This window comes from Bicyclus anynana, chromosome Z (assembly GCF_947172395.1).
Source record: "Bicyclus anynana chromosome Z, ilBicAnyn1.1, whole genome shotgun sequence".
NCBI lineage: Eukaryota > Metazoa > Arthropoda > Insecta > Lepidoptera > Nymphalidae > Bicyclus > Bicyclus anynana.
Genome location: NC_069110.1, coordinates 4,602,505 through 4,626,426, shown reverse-complemented (window position 1 = coordinate 4,626,426; position 23,922 = coordinate 4,602,505). Strand labels below are relative to the sequence as shown.

The 23,922-nt window shown below is 35.2% G+C and overlaps 1 protein-coding gene across 6 annotated transcripts in view; it reads right to left on the bottom strand.

The window, feature by feature from the left end:
- Positions 1–23,922, bottom strand: part of LOC112042894 (basement membrane-specific heparan sulfate proteoglycan core protein) — a 202,891-nt gene that overhangs the window by 33,275 nt on the left and 145,694 nt on the right. For 5 of the 6 annotated variants that reach the window (XM_052890521.1, XM_052890525.1, XM_052890522.1 and 2 more), the window contains 22 exons: positions 22,441–22,551; positions 19,475–19,684; positions 18,509–18,631; positions 16,896–16,949; positions 12,155–12,288; positions 11,228–11,321; positions 10,577–10,711; positions 9,883–10,134; positions 8,917–9,113; positions 8,364–8,488; positions 7,322–7,538; positions 6,709–6,894; positions 6,362–6,501; positions 6,044–6,212; positions 5,263–5,474; positions 3,604–4,095; positions 3,383–3,494; positions 3,076–3,176; positions 2,262–2,498; positions 1,779–1,869; positions 1,547–1,662; positions 653–830 (listed from right to left, as the gene is read on the bottom strand). In XM_052890521.1, the coding sequence (XP_052746481.1) occupies positions 653–830; positions 1,547–1,662; positions 1,779–1,869; positions 2,262–2,498; positions 3,076–3,176; positions 3,383–3,494; positions 3,604–4,095; positions 5,263–5,474; positions 6,044–6,212; positions 6,362–6,501; positions 6,709–6,894; positions 7,322–7,538; positions 8,364–8,488; positions 8,917–9,113; positions 9,883–10,134; positions 10,577–10,711; positions 11,228–11,321; positions 12,155–12,288; positions 16,896–16,949; positions 18,509–18,631; positions 19,475–19,684; positions 22,441–22,551 (3,686 nt within the window). The remainder of the gene's footprint in view (positions 1–652; positions 831–1,546; positions 1,663–1,778; positions 1,870–2,261; positions 2,499–3,075; positions 3,177–3,382; positions 3,495–3,603; positions 4,096–5,262; positions 5,475–6,043; positions 6,213–6,361; positions 6,502–6,708; positions 6,895–7,321; positions 7,539–8,363; positions 8,489–8,916; positions 9,114–9,882; positions 10,135–10,576; positions 10,712–11,227; positions 11,322–12,154; positions 12,289–16,895; positions 16,950–18,508; positions 18,632–19,474; positions 19,685–22,440; positions 22,552–23,922) is intronic. The other variant, XM_052890523.1, reaches the window with a different exon arrangement.

Genomic DNA, 23,922 nt, shown 5'->3' with positions numbered 1-23,922 from the left:
GGTTTGACGATTCTCAAGCTGGATTCCGAAAGCTTTAGTAGCACATACCACATTAATATGTTGCGGCAGGTTATACAAAAGACTCGAGAGTATTATCAGCCACTTTGCTTTCCGTTTTTGGACTATGAATAAGTCTTTGATTTTGTGGAAACTGTGCTTGTACGAAAACGCCACTATTTCAGTCCGTTTAAAGGATCTGTCTACGAGGCCAATCCAGTAAGAAGTGCCTAAGAAAGATGAGGTCTCTCAGAAGCTATTTACCGTCGCATTGGAAGGAGTCTTTAAGCTTCTGGACAAGGGCGGACTCGGCATCAACATCAATGGAGAGTACATTAAGCAAGTCGCAGGGATTTGCTGGATGCAGGTGGCTCAGGATCGTGATGTTTGAAAGACCCTACGAAAGCCTTACGTCATGCAGTGAACGTCCATCGGCTGATATGATAATGATGACGGTGAAAGATAATAACCAGTACCGATGACTTAACACGTCCTCCGTGACATGATGGTGTAACGCTACCAATATGCCAAAATTAAGGCTTAGAATTTTTACTGAAAACTTATAAAATAGAAAAGCTTGGAACCCAGTCTCTCGTGTTCTGAAGTCACTTTGGCTCCTTTGGATCAACGAGGCGGTTAAGGCAAGGAAACTTACTTCGTGACAATCAGATGTAACTCCAGAGCAGTAGCACGCTGAGCAGCCTAGAGGGTTGTTAATGTCGAGGCCAAATGTCCCAGGTCGGCAACGATCGCAGGCTTCACCTTCCACATTTTGTTTACAGAAACAGTATCCCGAAGCGTCGCAAGGTATTTCTTCACCGCGTGGATCACAGCTAAAATATATTTCATAATTTAATCATTATTTTAGACTAGCAGACGCCTACGACGTGAGTTTTAATTGTAAGTCATAAATTTTTGGAAGACATCTTCATAAGTTAGACATACATCGCGTTATTTGGTGGATCCATTGATGCCACCATGCATTTTTTTTGATAGCTTTGTTTAGAAGGGATTATGGAGCGTTTTCAATGAAAGCTTTTAGCTGCTTGGCTTGGCTAACAGTAGTATTGTTAGATGCGTCGGATAAATTTCAACAAATTTACACAAAACCTTAATAAATGATTACTGAAAATTGCATATCAATTTGTTGAGTAATTTTCTAGTTTATCGCAAATTGACAGACAGAAGTGGAGGAGTTTGGTTTATAGTTAATATGTACTCATTAGTGCAATGACTAGTGTAGTAGTATTGTAGTGAACCTTATAATATAAGTTATATTTTGAATGAAGTCCTTTGAATTTGTACTGCACAAGTGCACATCGGCATTAGACATAAATGAAACTTACTTAACTTGTGGACGTGATGTTTGGATAACAGGAACGCAATAGTTTGCTTGGTTTCACTCATATCCAGATCGGCTATGCCTCAGAAATCAATGAAACTTACTTGCAAACTGGTAGAGACGATGTTTAGATAGCGTGAACTCTATTGTTTGCGTAGTCCCGCGCATATTCAGCTTTACAATGCCTTGCACATCAATCAAACTTACTTGCAAATTGGTGGGCGTGATGTTTGGATAGAAGGAACGCAATAATTTGCTTGATCCCGCTCATATCCAGCTCGACAATACTCGCACTGCTTTCCATCGGTGTTGTCCTTGCAGTCCTATAAAATTTGAACACGTTTTTCTAAAGTGGTTCAATAATATGTACTGAACGTACGCAGAATGAACTTTGAAAATTTAATACTTTTGTTTAATTGTTCGAAATTTTATCACTTACACTGCATTCTCCGGTTTCTGGGTGGCATTTATTCGAATGTCCATTACAATTGCAAGGAACGCAGTGTCTTAAGTATAGTCCGCTTAAGCTCCTGCAATGGGAATTTTTATAAGTGTTTGATGATATGCTGTATTCTGCTTATTGTAGTAATTAACTTGACAGCTGTGTACTACATCTCAGATTGGAAAGCTGCGAGGAACTAAAATATTAGCAATTCATAGTTGACCACTTAAAAGAATTTTCCCTTATTACTTTGATGCGTATTTATAATTATAATTGATGGACCATGCGTTACCCATCAATGCTGAGTAAAAACTATAGCCTATAGAGCAACACTTCAAAGACATGCATGGAATATGTCCTACATGTATCGCCTGTGACCATTAACCTGAGCCGTAGTTGTCAAGCTTAAGCATAGTAGTAAAAGGTCAACCAGTGCAACATTTGCAACAAAACTCATCATAATAACAAATTGTAGTTTACCTTGTGTATCCAGGCGCACAGTCTTCACATGAGGTACCAATATAACCTTCGGGACAGGAGCACTGTTCTACGTGTTGGGCCATGGGACCGTCGCCACGTTCATCTGCGGTGTCAATGCTAGCGCTATCTATAGAGGCTATGTCCGTTTCACTGGAGTAAGTAGCCTTTATCAGAATGGTCTTCACATCAGCCAATGCAAGAAGGAAGTGTTCTCGAGTTACTGGTTTGCCGTCTGATCTGTTGATTTCAATAATATTTTTAATTTCACTCTGTGAGGATCTCTATCAGTAAGCAATAAACTCTATAATTGTTTGATGGCATAAGGTTATAAAAAATGCTGCAATACATTCTCCAATGCTGAGATCTTTGGAATCGGACAATCATCGTGATAAGTATAAGGAAAAACCTGGTGATGTGGCGTAAGAGATGGTTATTAAGGATTCCTTGGAAGACAATCAGAACCAACGTTTCCATTCTCAAGGAACTAAAGATAAAAGAAAAACTTTCGTCGATTGTTTTTTTACGGATTTTAAAGTTCTTTGACCACGTCTCTGGAAATCAGGATTCAATCGACCGGTTGGTAGTGCAGGGCCAAGTCGAAGGCAAAAAATCCAAAGACCGATTTCCGATCCACTGGACAAATTTAGTTAAGGCTGCTACACAATCATCCATGGTGGAGTATTCTCATAATGCAGCCAATCGTCAAAAGTGGAAGAGCATTGCACAGAAAGTTTTTCGTTGCTAAAATCACGACCACTCTGCCACTCTGTGTACGATTAGGAAAAGAAAATAATCAATTTAAACAATGAATTACCTTTGCCAGCCCGAACTTTCGATAAATTGTACGCTGGCGTTCAAGTAACCATCACTCGTTGGCATAGCTTCGCCGAAGTAAAGGAATGTTAAGCTATTGTCCTGTAAAAGATGTAAATAAGAATTAGTTATTCAAGTCGTATGTATTTTTAAATGATCTGCATGTGTTTCGTCAAGTCTGCTGATAGAGTCCATATAACCCTAGTCACGAAACTTTGATGGGTTTGCTATAGTGAATTAGAACTACTAGCCAGTAGCTTCGAATAGTATGTTTGATTTAATTTATTTTCAAGTGATGTTATACTTACGCTAACAAGTTGAACATCTGCAGCTGTGTTTCTTAAACTTGGGTTTGGTTGAACATTGCGCAATTGGTAAGTAAGGAATCCTCCGTAAGATGTTACTTTGTCTCCAGCAAAACTAGAAATGGAAAACATTTAATATACCTTTTGTACTCTAATAAGGGTCTCGATGGCAAAAGGAAAAAATATTTAATTCAAAATAGAATTCATAGCATTCAGATATTTACCTGTCTTGAAGACCCCAGTAGAAGATGGATGGCTCTGATCGCGTGATAGTGTTTATGTTGACTTCGCCTCTGACAAGACCAGGTCGTAAGCCAGTGTCTACAGGTGTGATGTACCGTACGGCACCAGCGGGTCCAATAGACGCACTACTGTACACTGTGAGCTGATCTACTACTGTAGGTACGTTGAAGCGAACAGTGGTCGTCCTCCTACGCAACGTGCTGCTCACACACTTCTGAGGCGGTATTCCTGAGCAGAAGCACATAGCGCATCCAAGCTTGAAATCGTTCGATAAGAAGAATGAGCCCTCCTTGCACTGGTTACAGTTTCGCCCTTGAACATTATCTTTACAAACACATTCGTCTGGGAGACGGACTTGTGCAGTTCCTACTGGATCACAGCTATCTTGCGGTTTCGGTTTGCAGGAATCACCAGGAATTAGGGGATTACCGAAATAGTTGGCTGCACAGTAACTGCAATCGGATCCTTCGTACCTGCAATTTTAATAGTAATAAAAAACTTGAAAATGCTATAAAACTCACATCATACTTATCAGCATGCGTCTATTCTATTAACCGATTACACACAATTTTTTTATGCTATTAACTTATTACTATATATAAGCAATCCATCCTTTGATAGTTGAACAACTACATCATGTATATCTGACTAGCTGGCCTATTCACTAACATTGGTCTATTAGCCATTTAATGTAATTAACATCAAATCAGTAACAACCGCATTTTTGGTATTCCGTAAAGCTTATTGTTAGCAAATGGTTACACACTGATTAGTAATTTTGATCAGTTAGCTTTATATACATGAAATGATCAATATGAATCACGTGACGAATTACTAATAATAATAGTATGGCTAATGAAAGTGGAGACTGGATTCGCCAGCCAATTTAAAAAATCATTTTAAAATTAAAAAAAACATACGTTTACATAATTTGTTTGAATAATATTTTTATTGTGAATACATTATTACCTACAAATAAGTAGATATTAAACTCAGTTATTCCAATATTTGCACAATAATTTACTCCGTTTTTTTTAATTTGGCGGGCGATTTCAATTTCTACTTTCATTAGCCAAACTCTAGTAGGTAAGTTACTAAAATTTAGTAAATAGGCCAGCAGCTCGGATAGTCGGGTGTACATTTTGGCAATTTATTTGTACTTGTAATTATTACATAGTTATAGCAATAAAGAAGTTTGTTAACGAGTAAAAAAATCTTTTGTAGGTTTGGGTGTACTCTTCTATAACAAGATCCCCAAGACTGTGATGGACCTGCCAATGTATAGCTTTAAGCAATGTGTTAAAAAACATTTACTTAGTCGAGGTTACTACACCATTGATGAGTTCCTCAATGATAAAGATACTTGGAGGCCATTGGATCAGCTTCCACTTTCACATAGGAAGTAAAACTATAAGAAATTGTAATGTTGTCATCAATTGCAAATTGTAGTATTGTATGATTTTTTTAAAAGAGCAACTGTTGAGTTTCTTGTCGGTTTCTTCTCAGAAGAACCTACCTTCCGAACCGGTGGTAGAATCTTTACAAATGGTCAACTGACGTAACAAAAGTGCTTGTAAACTGAGAATACTTGAAATAAATGCTTTTTTTAATTTTTGAAAGCTTCGAATGTTAACGCTTACCCGGGCAAGCAATCGCAGACAACGTTTCCGCTGGGGCCGATGGAGCAACCGCTAGCGAATTGGTTTCCACGGTTGGTAAGTGGACACGGGCATGGACGACAGTCGCCACCGCTTCTTGGGTCACCGTACGTCATTGGTGGACACGGTGCCTTTGGCACGCAAACACCGTTCCATGGACCGGAGTTCTGGAGCTCATAACCGTCAGCACATTTCTGAAAACATACTTAAACTTGAGAAAGGAAAAACAACGTGCACACCCGAGAATTTCCTTAATTATCTTTCAATCCGCATAGAGACGGCATGGTGAACTAGCCTAACCCTAGTCATTCTGAGAGGGGACTCGTGCAAACAATGAGCCGGATATGGGTAATAATGATGAAGATGTAATTACCATTTCAGCTCATTTTGTTTCTTCCGTCCCTTTTGTGAACATTGCTTCTGCAGATAACCCAATTTTTTTTTAAATATTCTTCGATAAGAATTGGTAATCATTTAAATGCGCATATGCACACGCTGTTGGCGGTAGCGCACGGTAAAAGCTGAATAGGTTGCGAACAAAAACGTAACGCTGTCATTCGTTCATCGAATTTTACTGCCCTTAAGTTTTTCATACCGCGGCTATACATGGAAAGTCGATTCTTAAGGAGTAAACTACAAAAAAAGAACTCATATCTACCATTTTTCGGAGGACAGGAAAGCTTTTCACCAAACTCCGTTATGGGGATGGCACTGCGTGATGATGATGATGAAGCCTTAAAAGTTTTAAAGGAAAAAAATGTACCTCGCATGATCTTCCCTTGTATCCCTTAGGACATTCGCATTCTTCCACAAGACTAGCAGCACCGAGTCCTACATTCAATAGTTGCGCTGATTCCATGGTAAAATCAGTAATGTTAGCGCCAGCGTTGTTTAGGTCCGCTCGCAAAAGAATCATTTCAACGTCATCTAAACTGCAGACAAAAAATATTTTTGTTACATTTCATTATAGTATATAAAGGGAAATCCTAAACCTTGAGCAAATAAAGACAAAGTGGTGCATTACACAAAAATATAACCTGTTGTGAAATTCATTAAACATTGATGTCAATAATTCACTTACGCCATCATAATGTCTTCTCTGGAGGCTGGTATTAGTCCAGATGAGGTTGGTTTTTGCCAGTTATTGGGTGTCAGACGAGCTTCCATATAGATTTCCCTACCGCGAGCACGACTGTAGTGTACCAAGTTTTGGTATTTACCCTGTAAATTTAATTTTTTTTTAATTGTATTTCTAAAAATGTTAGTAATGACTGAGTTTTCAACTATATTATAAAGTTTCTATATAACTTTTATTACTGCAAATATATTAAAGACGCCTGTCCGTCAATCAGAAAGTAATCCAGAGTATTTGGAGAATTCATTAAAAAGTTCGGATTAAGTTAATAATCTTCTAGTAATATAACTTACCAAAATTATAATATCTGGGACGTTTTCTGCTTCGCCATATGATTGGTAGGTGTGAGGCGATAAGCGATACTTAATGCTTCCACCGTATGATGTCAATTGGTTACCATTGTAGGATTCAGGTAGAGTAAGGTAAGGATGAGTCTCCGAATTCCTTGCCCAAGGAGAACCGTACTCAAGTTTAGTTACCTGTGGATTATTTAATAATTAAAATCAATTATATGTATAAAAGTAATGCGTCGATATTCTAAGAAAATAATATTTGTAATGAAAACATCGTGAAGAAACCTGCATACCAGAGAATTTTCTTAATTCTCTGCGTGTGTGAAATCTGCCAATCCGCCTTTGGTCAGCGTTGTGGACTATTGGCTAACCCCTCTCTTTCTGAGAGGAGACTCGAGCTCAGCAGTGAGCCGAATATGTGTTGGTAATTAATAGTAAAGGGTTGATTATTATTATTGATAAAATATAATAATATTTACTATTTATTACGCAAAGGCCTGGCTGTTGAACGTGGAGATGTTGCCAGTATTCTTGCCACTTCTATAAGGGCGTGGTTTGTATAAATAACAGAATAAGTTCAAGTTTAGATAGAAAATGTGTAATTATATCTAACCGTAGCACCATTCCTCAGTGGCTGATAGTAATACTGATTATTGATGGTTTCATCCTTCTGAATGTCGCCATTGTATCCCATACTAATGCCGACGAGCCTAGTGCCACCTTCTCCGAGAAGTGTGGGCATGGTGAATATGAAGAGATCGGCACTCTGACACCGTGTAGACTTTCCAAAGCAGAAGCAACGGATGCACTCGCTTTCTGATCGGGCCTCACTGGAAAATATCAATATTCGTATAAAGGGATTTTTGGAGTGCGCGAATTATTATTTATATTTTGTACCTTAAACGAAATTTAATAGACACGTATTTAGTATTTTTTTATTAACTGAAAAATATCAAAGGTATCATTGACTTCAAAACGGATTTTCATTGTCACCCTTGTAAATACACTAAGTGATCAGCTGTAAGGTCAACGACCGCCGTGCTTTAGCACACGGCGGGCGAGGCGATGGCGTTAGACAACGATGTGTCCATTATTTTGTTATTATTATTGAAATCAGTAATCAAAAAAAATATCATAAAAAATACTGACATAACTGAAAATACACAAAGAATGACTCAAAAGCATAGTAACAAGCTCATTTATTATTTAAATTTTTTGAATAAAATTTAGAGTTTCGTTCATTATGAAATTAAAAATTAACACGATTTGGTGTTATACTAACTTGTCCAATTTTCAAGCAAAGAACTCACGCAAACTCTTTGACATTCATAGATGCGTGTTTTAATATGACAAAGAACCCGAACTTGTAGGTATGTTCCTATCGCTTTGTAAAGGCGTAGTTTTTGAGCTTATTTGTAACATACGAAAATACAAATCTTTTCTCCAATACCAATACAATTTTATATTTAGATAACACTACATTATCGATGGAGCCAAATAGATAAAGTATTGTTAAATGTATTTGCAATTCATAATGTAGGTCACAGATATAAGATAAAAGCGTTAGCTTTTAGCGTTGTCTGTTCTGTGCTGTAGGCACCTGTATAGGAAGCTATACCAAGTATTTAGTTGTTGAAGTAACCTGTTGAACATACCTGTTGAAGTAACCAGAAGGACATACGTCTGCGGTTCTGTTGACGTAGACTATAGCATCGGGCGCTGCGAAAATAGTTGCCCTGTTGTTTATTGCTTCGCAGGAATATGCACCGCTATCTTCCGACTGAGGAGACAAAATATAATTTATTATTTTTATATATATACAAAATATATATAATTAATACAATATGGCTTTGGAACAACTATATACTATCGACTTAATTGCATTTCTTGTGTGTGAAATTATAATTATATATGTTAGCTTTATGGGCGTTAGAAATTGTTTAGACGAGAATTTATTACAAGTTAAAAATACTACGCAAATTAGAATCCAATAATATTTTTTGATGGACGTCCTCCGCAGGATATGGTCCTTGTAAAGGGACTTCCAAACATCACGATCCTGAGCCGCCTGTATCCAGCGAATCTTTGCGATTCGCTTGATCTCGTTAGTCCTGCTGGTGGGGGATTGATCAACACTGCGCTTTCTAGCGCGGGGTAAATATTGGTTAATAAACAAATATTATTTAGTAATACAGAACGTTTACTTACTTGCATGTCAGGGCAAGTCAGTACTCCGTTGCCATTGGAGCTTGTGGAAGTACATTTTTCAGGTACATTTCCCCAGTTTAGACGCCATGATATGAGAGGCGTTGGGACACCCACAGCTTCACATCTCAACGTTAAAGTATCACCCGGGTTTAATTTTAGGTTCGATGGTACTGGTGGCCTCGTTATGTATACTGGAGCTATAAAAAAATGCAAACTTTTTAGTTAATTCATAATATCTGATGAATATAAAGAAAATGAATGGCTGAAAGATTCAGGCACATTAATGATATACGAGCTTCCGTTTGTGAATATAATATATCACCAATAAAGTCTCTGAACTTGTGAGTTGAAGAATACGTTATCGATGACCACACTAACGGGGAGAAGCTAAGAATGCAAGGAACGACTCTTAGCTCAGATATATATCATATATATTATATTAGGGGTTTTTGGGTTCTTAATAGGTTCCGAGCTTCAGCTTTGGATATTTACGAGATGTTTATTACATAATGACAATACCAAGTGATTTACGCAGCATCTGCCGACTGTACGGTGCAACGACAAGCTGTTTTACCACAAAACCTAAACTTCACCAAAGACCTTGAAATTTTCGTCATTAACGTGTTTTTTTCGAAGTGTTGGGAATATAATTTCACAAGTTATCAGTTAAGAGTTGACGGTTGAGGGAGTGGGCTCTTGGAACCTGCTACTTCCAAATGGAAGTAGTACGGATCGAGAAACTTGCGGCTTTGTAAAATAGGGATAATCACTTGCTTTCACTCTATATTGGCTGGTGGGAGGCTTCGGCCGTGGCTAGTTCATTGAACGGAACGCTATATTGCTCAGCAGTACATCTTTGCTGGTAGGGTGGTAACTAGGCTCTAAGGTTACCGTTATTGTTTGCTTTATCAAGCGTGAGATCGCGCTCAAACGGTAATTTGACGATATATTAATAACTAAACATACCACATCCAATTTCATCTGACTTGTCAAAGCAGTCACTCTGTCCATCGCAGTGGAAGTTTTTGGGTATACATTGGTCGTTGGTCGCGCAGGCAAATTCTACTGGCCGGCATTGTTGACCAGGTATCATAGGGCCACAGTTCTGTTCATCGGATCTGTCCCCGCAATCATCTTCGTCATCGCAAATCCAAGTCTTCAGAACACACTTGCGATTCGCGCATTGGAATTGATTCGGCTCACACACTCCATTGTTATCTAAAAAATAGATAAGAGATAGAATTAAGGCCGCCTTTGCATGCTATTCGTAGTTTTAAGTTTCAAGTGTGCAACAATAATTTTAAATAAACAAACAAAATTTATTGAAGAAATTATTATGAGTCTACTAAAGTAGTACTATGAATGTTTACTGAATCTATCACATTATCATATAAAACATTGGTCATATATAACTATGTATGGTTTAAATCACGAGTTATCTTCATCAAAAAATTTCGAAAACCGCTTGACGTAGAACAATTAAATTTGGCAGGGAGGTAGTTTATAGTCAGTAGACATCCACTAAGAACGAATTTTGTGACAGGGCCGGATTGGGGAAGTCTAAGGCTGGATGAAATCGCGGGTGTCCGCTTGTAGATATATTCTTTTCATTGATTCACGATCGTTTTAAAGCACGTTTTAAAATGGTTAGATTACTTACGACAAGACTCTTCATCAGAACCATCAGCGCAGTCAATGTTTCCATCACATATAGCTGATCTCGAGATACACTGTCCATTTCCACAGGTGGCTTGATGCGATGGGCACGGGTTGTACGGAGGTCTATACGTGACGGCTGTAATACAATAGAAAAATCGTTATTTGAATTGATTTTAATGCTACAATCTATCTCTTAATAGGAAAGTATCGTGCCACGTTGTTAGTGATCAGTTGCGTTCCTACAGAAAGGCTCAACTAATATTCATGAATTGTTTATGTGCATAGTAGCAAGTAGTTTATGTTGTAAGTATGAAAATATGCAAATACGCCGTACAGTAGTTTATACTCACCTATCCACAACTTCTATTTTCAATCGCGATTTTATTATCTTTGCAATAAAAAAAATTACAATTATGTTAGAACAACGTTTGGGTCAATCAGTATTATTAAAAAAAAACATTTACGGGAAGTTTCCAGAAGCAGAAGGAATTTCATTAAAACTAAAAATTTCTATTTTCTTTTCGCAAAGACTGTCCAACGCGCATATGCAACCTGTTCAGTTCTTGCGACCGTTCCACGAGGGCATGTTTTATGTAGGTATTTAGGTGTGTTAGCTTATTTTTTAATTTTATTCTTTTCCATAGGTACTTACGGGAGTTATCCACATTCAATACAACTTGCACCTCAGCTCTGGGATTGCCGAGATACTTTGGCGCTTGGCAAATATAGACGCCACTGTCCGATGGCTGTAACATTTAAAAATACAGTGTAAGTGTAACGTCACTAAATTTAACGACAAAACTCGATAAAGCGTCGACATGGCTTTGATTTGCTTGCCTTCCATACAATCATAACGTCTACATAGCGTTACACTCATTCTCTATAACGACAACAATCAATTTTGGCAACTTACTCGTAATAGTACCTTTTATGTTGCCAAAATTATTAAAAACCGAGCAGCTATGTATATTTTGTTGTCACTTTATTATCCTAGCCCTTAATAAATTCGACTGTCGGCTGAAAAAACTTACTGAGAAAATCGTTCTTTTGTTTACAAATTGGGATTGCGCGTAATCCCAATTGACTGTTAAAAAGACTGTTGTTAACTGTTAGTAAAAGTCATGAACATAATACGTTATCATATTTTTGGTTGCTCACAAAATTTCAAACTCACTGTACTGACGAAAAATAATTAGTCATATATTTTTCTTCTTTCCATTTAACGTCAACTCGCTATAACGTCATTAAATGTAGATACAGTCCCTCTGTCGTTATATAGAGTTTACACTGTATGTTCAACATCATCATCATTGTCAAATATTCAGCTTACTGCTGAGCTCGAGTCCCCTCTCAGAATGAGAGGGGTTAGGCCAATAGTCCATCACGCTGGCTCTCATTCTGATAGGAAACTCTTGCTCAATAGTAAACCGAATATGGGTTGTTAATGATGAGTTTTCTATTTATGACCAAGAATGATTTGCATGGAACCCTGAGAACCCGAGAGAAAGCGCGACTCGCAGAAGTAGATAAACCACTCACTAATTTCTCTTTAGAGGAAGTGAAATAGAATCTCATTTACCAATACTCTAGTCATTTCCAGTCGTCCTTTCACGTCTGTGTGGTTAGCTTTGATAGGTCTGCCATGTTCTCGAACCCATCGTACGGGCGTTCGGAGTGGTCCCTCGTCACGGCACATGAATACCACATCACCTCCTAGAATAACAATTCAAGGTTTATAACCATTCTTTAAACAACATTTTCCCAAGAAGCTTCTTTTGCAGCCCGGTAAAGCCTTCGAATTTTTTCATTTAATCGTCGTAATGGTTAGTTAATTTTAGCCATGTATTTTATAACTATACGCCTTTCTCTTCCAACTAAGCGTAAAACTTGGGCTTGAATTAGGTACGACAGGGAATTCTAAGTTGGTTGATTGAATTCAAGAACTCTGTGGATTTGTGTTCAGGGCCTGCAGCCAAGTCGTCAATCCTTCATCTTCGATCGCAAACGCTTCAAAAATTCAAAAATGTATGTGAATGACATTTGCTTTCGACAGGTCAAGTGATCAAGTTTTCCATCGGATCTGTCATTCCTATACACTTTGTTTGTTGAAGTTTGTAGAAAGAGAATCGACTTGCCATTTGGCTACAGGCCCGTCTGACTTTACGTCATGTTAAAACTGACTGATTGTTACCGTAATTGACATTTCCAGTAGGTAAGTTAACGCATGGCCACACCTTTTGCGGCATTTGTCGATGATTAAATTAATAATCGGTGTAATTATTATTTGTGTTTTGTTTTAGCTGACCGCATATTATAATTTATCAAACGAATCCCAAGCGGTGGCGTGCATATACATGCGTAAATCCGCTGCATATTATTTGTAAGAGGAAGTCTGAAAGTGGCGCCAGTGATAGAAAAGTTAAGAAGTAAAAGGTTAGGCCATATTATGAAAATAATGGTTAAATTGCAAGTGGACATAATAGGAGAGGAATGCCAAAGAAGAGATTGGAGTATGAAAGAGGACATGTTGAAGGAGCAGATGATAAGTTGACGAATGATAAAAGCGAATGGAAGAGATTAATATATTTAATGGATCCCATCTAAGTGAGATAAAGTAAAAGTAGATGTTGAGGGAAATGAGTGGATAGATGAATCAGTTGACAACGGCCTTACTGTAGTGGGTAAACTACTCAATAGATCCCGACATGCTCTTGTTTGCTGTGTGTTTTCGCACCGAAGCATCCTCATATGGCATTGTTAAATTCGATATTAAATAAAACCAGTTTATGTGTTATGATAATTATAAAACCCAAATTATTAATACAAATAAAATCATTCCACATTAGAAATGCATAAAATAATGACGCAAAAAGACGCAGTATTTGCACATGTTCATCCCATGGTTGAGTTTAAACTGTAACAATTATTATTATATTAAACCATTCCGTATTATAAATAAGTAGAATTTGTTAAATTAACCCTTTTGCACCCAAATAAAGGCATACCGACTCACCAGAGTTGACTGTTCCACCACCATGAAAGAAATATAAAAAGTATTTAGTATCTAGAGTATAATACGTCAGTAATCAACGTAATTGTAGGTAACAAAATCCATCACCATATAAGAAAAACTAAGAGAAGTATGAGTAATTACTACAGGCTATAGACATAGAATATATAATAGTACAAGGTATATAGAGACGCGTAAAAATATCGCTGATATTAAGTAGGCATTAAAAAAACTGATTTAATTTAAATACATTTCTGTAATAAACATCATATTTGGTTATCTGTATTATTATTCAGAAAACTATTTGGAGTTTGTATTTACGTTATGTATTAGAAATAAAAATAAGTAAATCTGTAGATCTGCCTTTGCTAGCATCTACGGCGTAGATGCTATGAGTACTCGAACTGTTTGGATGTGAAACGTGAAACTATATAAAAACTACAACATAATTTAGTTTCTACGTAAATAATACTACCTCAACCTTGATTTGCTTACCTATATTGCTTATGAATATGCACAAATGTTTACGAGTTTGTTCGTTAAGTAGTGAGAATGATATATGTGTATACCTCTTGGAAAGAAAAAATATAAATACTGTTAGGCACTATTTAGGTATCTGTAATATTAATAAAGGAAACAGTTTTCAATTCTCTTTCGTTTTTTTCTAAATGTAGTCATTAGGTTGTTTTGTTCAAGAACGTGTTCCCGTAAATGGAAAAAAGTAAGTAAAGCGAGCAGATAAATCAAGACTTGCAAGAAACATAAGGAGGAAATCTGGCTTCACTATTACGAACCTGAAACGAAACGACAGTCAATGACCGTCATCTCCGATTCCTAAGAAGTTTAAGACAATTCTATCCGCCGGCAAGATTATGGGCACTCTTTTCTGGAATAGCCAAGGGATAGTTATGATCAAATACCTTAGTCTTGAAGCCATAATTACGGGGTATTTATACAGAAAATATAAAAAATGGGTGATCAAATACCCGTGAAACGGCGTGGAAAACTAGCAAAAGTTGTTTTGTTTCACCAAGATAACACCAATTAATGCAATGCATAAGTCTTAAGTTGGTATGACTACGATTGACGATGCTGGCATTGAATTGATGGAACATCCACTGTATTCACCGGACCTCAACAGTTTTATCTCTTTATAGTAGTATTTATATCTTTCCACGGCTAAAGGAGCAGTAATTTGATGTTGATGACGCAGTGGTCGCTGCTGTACTCGATTTTTTAAGGATCAGGATGAAGACTTTTTTCGAAAAGAAATTTTATGTTTAGAAAAAAGATATGCCAAGTGTATACTCCTAAAAGGTGACTAAGTTGAAAAATAAAATAAGACTTAATAAAAGATAACTGCATCTAAGTCATTCTCACTACTTAATGAAAATGTACTAGTAATTATTGAATATATTAATTATGTATTCTTTCTTAATCAAAGAGCATATACATCCAGTAAAATTTCGATATTTCCTTCTCTCAAAAAAGAAGGAGGGAGAATATTGAAGCTTCGCCAAGACGTACGAATAAGAGATAAGAAGTTTATTGCCTCATATTATAAAAAGGTTGACCATTTTGTTAAGGCATATTTTGATACTCTACCTCTCATTTTACATTAAAAGGATTGCAAAAGCTTAAACATATTGTCGACTATCTGAACCAAACATTTTACAATAAATACCATAAAAACTATAGTTTTTAAAGAACAGTTAGTGACTGTTTTATATTTCATTCATAATATTTTTGTAATAGCAATTAAAAAATGCTGGTTTTATAAAGCTTAAATTTTCGCTCAGTAACGGCTTCTCTGTTAATGTCCAACTTACACTACAAAAATCCTTACTTTTTTGGAACAAACTTATCGTTTAGTTTGAATAAGCTCGATAGTTCACGATATATTAAGGAAAAATCGCAAAAATTGGTAAACTCGCGATCAACGATGTCCGTCAAAGTATATGGAAATTTTTGTTCAAGGTACATTGCATTAGTACGAATCAGGGCTACCGCTATATCAGCTGTATCTTACTTTTAAAAGTAAAAATAACAAATTGTAATCCACAATCTCACTGAATCTGGTCCTTACCGAAAAAAAAGACATCTTTCATATTCATTTTAAGCAAGCATAATAAATTATACTTATTTCTTTTTTTTTTTAAATTTTGGCCTTTAATTGGGCCCCAACTAATTTTAATACAGGGCCATGACTTGCCACGCCACTGGTACGAATAGCAGCCTGACCGACTGCAAGTTACCCATAATAGCACAACAGTACCTACAATTATACTTGTACTGGCACTATAGCTCCCTTTAATGCTTACCTGTCTTCCATGCCTTTCGTAGGTTTGTTGAAATATTCAATATTAGTTATATTATTGTCGATTTCACAATTTTGTCGCATTATAACAACTGTCTATGTTGTCTATGACGAAATATTAAGATGAACCAAAATAAATATTCTTAATGAAATATGATAATTAAGCTATAAATAATATTAATTAATTAAGGACATATATAATATCTAATTTATATACTTTATATTAATTTACTTTATTGAAAATTAAGGAGATCAGCAAACGTCTCAGGGAGGCAATAGGCAACCCTCGGGCAGGCAGCTTACTCAGTCAAAAATTTCAGTCACAATTCAACGCGCAAATGCTGCCTGCGTGATCCTACCAAGGGCGACAAATTTTGATAGGTAAGTATTTTTAAGTATTAGTTTTAATTTATTTGAATGTATGCCTATTTTAAAAGTAAAACTGTAACTTTTGTGTTTTAATAAATAATAGGTGAACTTTATTGCATGGTATATTGAACTTCACTAAAATATACAAAGATGATGATAATTATACATATACGTAGGTATATCAATACAAGAGTTATCTCTTTAAATTAAATTGTAATTTAACTTAATTATTTTACCGCGGCTAGTTGCCTCGACTGGTGACAGGACTCATTTTTGCAAAGAATCAGCCTGGCTGTCCAGCGCAGAAATTCAGCCAGTGTTCTTGCCACCATTCCACGTGGGCATGATTTGTATAGTTATTAGGATAAGTTAGCTTAAGTTCCTTAGTGTATCTTTTCAGCATTAGTTATTTAAAGAAAATTATGAGAAAGAACTTTATCATTTACCTAAGTATCATATTGCCTTTTTATTGTTCTTATCAAATATAGTGTTCTCGGATAGAGAAGTACTTGGTGGATTCATTATTGGATGTAACTTGAAAAAAATATTAATCTTCAATTTGTTTTCCAAGATTTGATTACTTTTAATTATGGAGATTATCAGTCGACGTAATATTAAACTTACCGTATCTCACTTTTTGATCTTCAGGATGAACCTTAATTACCAAAGCCTCAGGACCTGAAAAAGTTAAATTAATAATTAATTAATCATGTAATTGTTAGAGTATTTTTTGACGGAACAAGTATATTATGGTTAGAAGGCAACAGAACAAGGTGACTTTGTCTGGGACAGTAACCTTATTTATGATAAGATTTGACGGACCTAGCATATGACCTACCAGCAGGGCAATTCATAAATGTTGATGTATTTTAGTAGAGATACGAAATTTACCAACTAGCTATTGTTACTAATTCTTAAGTCACGTAATTTCATATTTACTGTTTATTTAATGCTATCTTATATTTTAGTTACAATATTTTAAAGATATGTTAATGGATGTTTGCATTGAAAAAAAATCAGCAATCGGTTTTTCAAAAATTATATGAATGTACATACACGCGATGATTGAAGTTCAAATCCGGTTTTAATAGATATTTTCAATGAAAATTTATTAGCCGCAGATTAATAGACAAACTTAGAGACAAAATTACTGAAAACTTCTATTTATATGATTCGAGAAGCCGTCAAATGTGTTATAAATACTATTTATATTAAAAATAATTAATTATTATTAAGATTAATTATTAAGACATTAATTATTAAGATTCACAATTTCAATTTAGGAAAATTTTGATGCCATGTACAGTAACTCTAAAATTTCTTTGGTATACTAGACCATCAAATACATACCTACGTTGAGAGTAGACGTAGATTCCTTATTATCCCAAGTACTTACTGAGTCTATTAGTTGTATATTTATTTACAGATTTAGTCATTTACGAGTACAGTGTTATTTTGTTATAAGGTTAGTATTATTATTTATTTACTTACATACGAGTATTATATTTTAATTACATATTTATGTAGGCGGTGTTTCATTATTCTTTAATTTTATTTACATTTTGGTTAATCATTTGAAATACTTTGTATTAATAAATTTTAGTCACAATGAAAATTTAACGACAGTATTGGCAAACATTTTTCTTCACGTTCAATTTAATATGATAGTTTTCACTTAATAATTGATAATATCGAATATATATTCAATATTGTCCACTATACTTGTCAATAAAGTAGAACAAGTGATTTTAAATATTTAAAAGTAAAAATAATTGCAAGCCATTTACTTTACATACTTAGGCAACATTACTCACCTCACGTGAATTAAGTAGTTTATTAGTTTGAGGTTAGGCATTTGACCAACCTAAAATTTATCACCATATAACTGTTTAGTATTAAAAAAAAGGCACGTCAGCCATTTTAATCTTGAACAAAACTAAGCCGGCTTTTACTATTTCAGATATGTATAAAGTTTTAATGCCTTCGGTCCACAGAATTGGCCCTGCGGCACACCATTCAGCACTTGAAAATGCTTTTGACCCGCACGAAACTTATTTGAATCACAATGCAAATACTAAGTCAGAAATTTATTTGCCAATATGTCTTAGCGCGTAAGTATATTATTATTGATGCAACACAATATAGGGAAATTTATAGGAGAGCATGCGTTCACGGCATATGCCTCTCCCAAATGTCTTTTCAAGTAAAACCAGTTTGTTTATGATGCTCGCTCTTACTGCCTGCTGGACAATCAAATTCGTCGCTTCCGTCTTGAGGGCAATCGATGTTTCCGTCACATCTCTGACTGACATTGATGCAAGGTCCGTTTTCACAACGCCATTCATTTTTCCCACATCCTACTGAGATCAATTTTGACTTTAATTTGTTTAGCATCGTAATTTAAGATACAAGTATTAGTAGGTAGGTAACTTATAAAATAAGACGTTTATGTATTAATTTATAAGGAAATACGGCTAATGATCTAAAACTGTGCCGCGTTGCAAGAACCAGTTCACGACTAAGGGCCTCGTATGGGTTCAAAACTAGTTGGACATACTCCGACGTTTTATCACGGGAGTTTTAATAAATTAATATGAATAACCATATCAAACTATCGTAAGTTTAAATTCTAAAATACGTTTAGGTATCTATAATATGCAATGAAATTTCTCTGAATTTACTTTATTTTTGGAAATATTAAAAGTATAGTCTTCAGATATCAAATTTGTTTCATACTTGGTTTATGTTTCTGTATTATCTGAATCAAATAAATTATTCAAAAAGTCTCTACATTTCAAAAAATATTTATCATTCATTTTTCATCATCATCATCAGCCGATAGACGTCCACTGCTGGACATAGGCCTCTTGCACGGACCTCCAAGCACAACGGTCACGAGCCGCCAGCATCCAGTAGCTTCCAGCAACACTACGCTTTCTGGTGCGGGTTCGAACTATGAACGCAACTCGATTTTAGTTAATTTTGTTCAAAGTACAGACACTCGATTTATATTCTCTTAATATACTAGTAGTACAGATTACTGCCCCTGTAGCAAAGTGGCACGATTCTTTTTCTACGATCGCAAACGCTTCGAAAACTAGAAAAAGTATGGGAATCTTGATTGCGTGATCTGTATAGCAAATGTCTGGCAGGGGCTAGTTTGTTGATACAAAAACGAAACAAAAGTTACTCGTAAGTTTTACCTGATTGGTAGACGTTGGAGATAGTTGTGAATACCGGTCTCTGGGTCGTGGGGGGGTACACATAGGATGGGTATGCGGTAGTGAAGGGCCTGAAGGTAGTGAGGCAATCCTGTTCATCAGATGAGTCGGTGCAGTCCACTGTCCCATCGCAGTATCCGTTGCTGGGTATACATTGACCGGAAACACATTGCCATTCGTTGTCGCGGCATGCTAAATGAAACATTCATAGATTAATTAATGACAATATCATAATTTAAAATGAATGTCTAATATTTTAACTTAACTTACTTCATATGAAATAACAGTTGCCTTTATATTATTATTTTTTACAAAAACATAAATAAATAAATTGAAATAAAATTATTCCAATCAAATATTTTAATATTACTAGCGGTTCTAGAGAATGAATTTCATAATATTTAGTCATTGGACTATAACTGTCTAATAATTTATTTATTTTATAATAAGAAAAACATCATACCATGCAAAAGCTCAAAAGCGTCTTATTCGTTAAGAGTATTAAAAATACATATTATATTAATTACTGGATAGGTAATAAGTAAATGATCTACGCAAGGGTATACGCAATATACAGATTATAAAAGTAAGCATGCTATTGTTAAATAAACTTAACAAAAAATCGGTGAGCGAAACGAAAATAAATTTAAATAAAAAAGATAATCAACGTAGCCAGAAGGGATTTCTTCATATCATAACTGTCTAAGGATCGGGTAAACTCCGCTGTGGGATATCGACAAATCTGAATGTTCGAACACGCATTCGGCATTCCAAAAATCAATGGGGGTTTACAAAACGCTTTTGGTACCAGAGTTGTAACAGTTTTGCTCATCAGAGAAGTCCGAGCAGTCATAGATATTGTCGCATCGCCTTAAGTGGGGGATGCAGCGACCGTCGTAACAGGTAAATTCGGATTCGTGGCACGGCGTCGTCTCTATCTGCGTTCGGGATGGCCTCGCCATGAACCATGCTGTATATTGGCTCTTTTTAATTGTCACACAATTTGTAATTAAACACATCATATAACATTGGAGAATGTTCTAAGCTCAGATCAATTTACCTTCTGTAAAACCTGCCTCACTAGAGGTTAACCCCTCTGTCAAAAGTAAACTTTTATGATCAAATGTTTCGTCATGACTGTATTACGATTTAAAATTTATAATTGTGTGTAGTGTAAAGACACAGAATAAATTTATTGGTGTTAAATATTTTGGATGTGGAAGTTTCCCGACGTTTTTAAATCCTGGACGTTATCCTTATCTGAGCTGGTCAACTTTGGAACAAAAGGGAACTTTTAAGTTCGGACTTTAGATCAGTAACGACTCCATTGAGCGCATATATGTATACAATTTTTACAGTTCCTGAACACACAACTTGAAATTATATACAATATTAAGGTTTGACGGCCGCGTGGCGCAGTGGGTAGTGACCCTGCTTTCTGCATCCACGGTCGTGGGTTCGATTCCCACAACTGGAAAATATTTGTGTGATGAGCATGGGTGTTTTCCAGTGTCTGTGTGTATTTATACATTATATAAGTATTTATATGTAGTATATAAATGTATATGAATATTATAATATCAACTATCTTAGCACCCATAACACAAGCTACTCTGTATGCTTACTTTGGGGCTAGATAGTGATGTGTATTGTTTAAGTATATTTATTTATTTAGGTATTATTTGTTTAAATATCTTACGTTGTTTACTATGCGACTCAATGAAATCAAGACAATTAGCTTTTGTCCGCCTCAGTTTTGACACGCTAGTGACATGTTTCTATTATAAAATCTTTGGATAAGAGTACTTAATTATGATTAAGCGTTGTTACGAATCTATACTGATAGTATAGAGCTGAAGAGTTCGTTTGTTTGCTTGAACTTGAATCTCAGGAACTACTGCTACGATTTGAAAAATTCTTTTGGTGTTAGATAGCCCATTTATCGAGGAAGGCTATATATCCGTATTCCTACTGGAACAGAAACCATGCAAGTAAAATCGCTTGGCGTCAACTAGTGTTTTGATATTTCTATTGTTTCGAGGTAGGTAAGTAAATTAGATTATTATTTGCTTTCGAACATTTTCCAATGTTAAGCGGACATGTTTCTTAAATAATATAAACCCATATATACATCATTTTCTTGTAATCTATGAGTCATTGGGGTGGATGACCGTTAAACGTTTTCGTTTTGAAATTCGATGAAAAATTAGATACAATAATATAATACAGAGTGTGCAAGAGTTTCAATGCTAAGTGTGGTTGCAAATGATAAAGTTATGCTTATAATATATTATATTAATCAATAAGTGTGAGTAAAGTGCCTGAATTGCTTTTCCATTTAAGCGTGGTTAGTGCGCATGTCACGTGGTAGAAGAGTTTTGTATTAAATATTGTCACACCTTCAGGATGAAAGATAATAAAATCATATATAAAAAGTAGATACACCAATTTTAAAATTACACAATACACCTAATTATCTAAAATAATTTGAATAGTTTTTAAAAAATACAATGGTGTTATATATATTCTTTTAATTTTTAATGCAGCATAATTAAATTTGGTGGTGTATCTACCATTTGCGTTGTATCTACTAATTGCGGGACACTGTATATTATCCAAGATAAACCTAATTTCATTCGCATGGAAATCCGTTTATGTTTACTTAGAATTTAATTGAGATGGCACCATTTTGCTTGAAATGGGTTGAAACATTCAACCTCCAAAAGATTTCCACGTGGCATCGTACCAATACGATAAACCTTCAGCTGGTGGCATATGATTTTAAATAACTAGCGTCATTTTTAAATTATCTTTCGCGCTGAAGGTGCAAAGGTCATACCAATATTATATTTTCAAGTGTTAGTAAGCACAATATTTATTATTGTTTATTAGTAGCTAGACAGTTAGTGACAATATACATTGAGTATTATGTTATCAAGTAGACTTACGGCAGTTTTCTTCATCAGAGTTGTCATTACAGTCTGTATGACCGTCACAGAAGAACTGGTTGTTAATACAAGATCCGTCGCGGCATTGGAATTGGTTGTCCAAACAGCCATCTAAATAAAAAAAGATTCCATATATATACTTTACAAGACAAAGAACATGACCGAAATTTGTATAGAGCAATGCCCTAAAAAAATATTCATGTGCATTAACGTGTAGTATCCCACTTTAGGGCTTACGAGCATTTGTTTACTACCTTTTAGGTTTTATGATCAGAGAAGTTTGAAAGACACAAAATTATTATTATTTATTTTATTTATTGCTACAAACTTTTAAATTAAATTAAAACCTAATTTTCATAATTAACAATTATTGAATGTACATGTCTACATTACTCAGACTAATTAGATAAAGACCTGCCTCGCAAGACATTATTTTTCTGTCAAAGTATATGATCAACGATCTTATGCGATTATAAACACTGTCTCTATAGAATCGATATTTCATAGTTTACAATCGTGTCCATCGGTTAAAAACCTCCGTAAAAATACCTTTTTGTGTAGTTATATGGTGTAAAAAACGAACAAAAACTGCTAGTTTAGTATAAGATATGTATGAAATCTAAGCTCATTTTCCTTAGAAAATGGCAGAAAATTTTGTTCGTGAATTTGGGTGCGATACTAGTCCTTATGTATTTAGTCTGAGCTACATTATGATGTTAGGGCAAATTCCGGCCATGTCCTTTTGAATGCGGTTTTGAGGGCTGGCTCATATCTGGCTAATTAAGGCCAAAGTGTTGTTATTTATATTTCACTCGCACTCGATCTTGTCTCGTGATTATTATCATTATCTAATAATATTATTACCTGCTAGCCTATTCTCTATTTTGGTCTTTATTATCAACTTTTCAAAATAAACAAACAAATCAATTGACAAAAATACCTGTTTTTTAACAACTTTTGATAAACCCTCCCAAATTGTATCAATAACTTAACTAAGGTTCCTCACTTTGGAGCCCTGACTTTACTGGTTACTTGAGCACTTAAAAGTCCCGCAGCGTTTGAATTTTTCATTTATAAATTTTTGTATTATTTTTGTATTATGTTTCGTATTTAATATTGTTAAAAAATGAAAAAGGACAAATAAATGAATAAGAGAAAGTAAAAAATAATCTAATCTTTGATATACCTGGAAGGATTATGACAGGACTACTTTTTATTCCGATACTTGCGGACGCCCGCGACTTCGTCCGCGTGGAATTCAATGTAAACTTTCAAAAATTCTTGAATCACATTATATTTCGTATTTCTTATGATTTATATATAAATTTAAAAACAACTCTAAAAATGATATTTTTTTGCAATAAAAAGTATCCTATAAACTTCTTCGTGTTATGTTCTCAAACCGTGTCAAGTTTCATTTGAATTTATGCAGTAGTTTCAGCGTGATGCCCGGTCAACAAAAAATACGGACAGACAGACAGA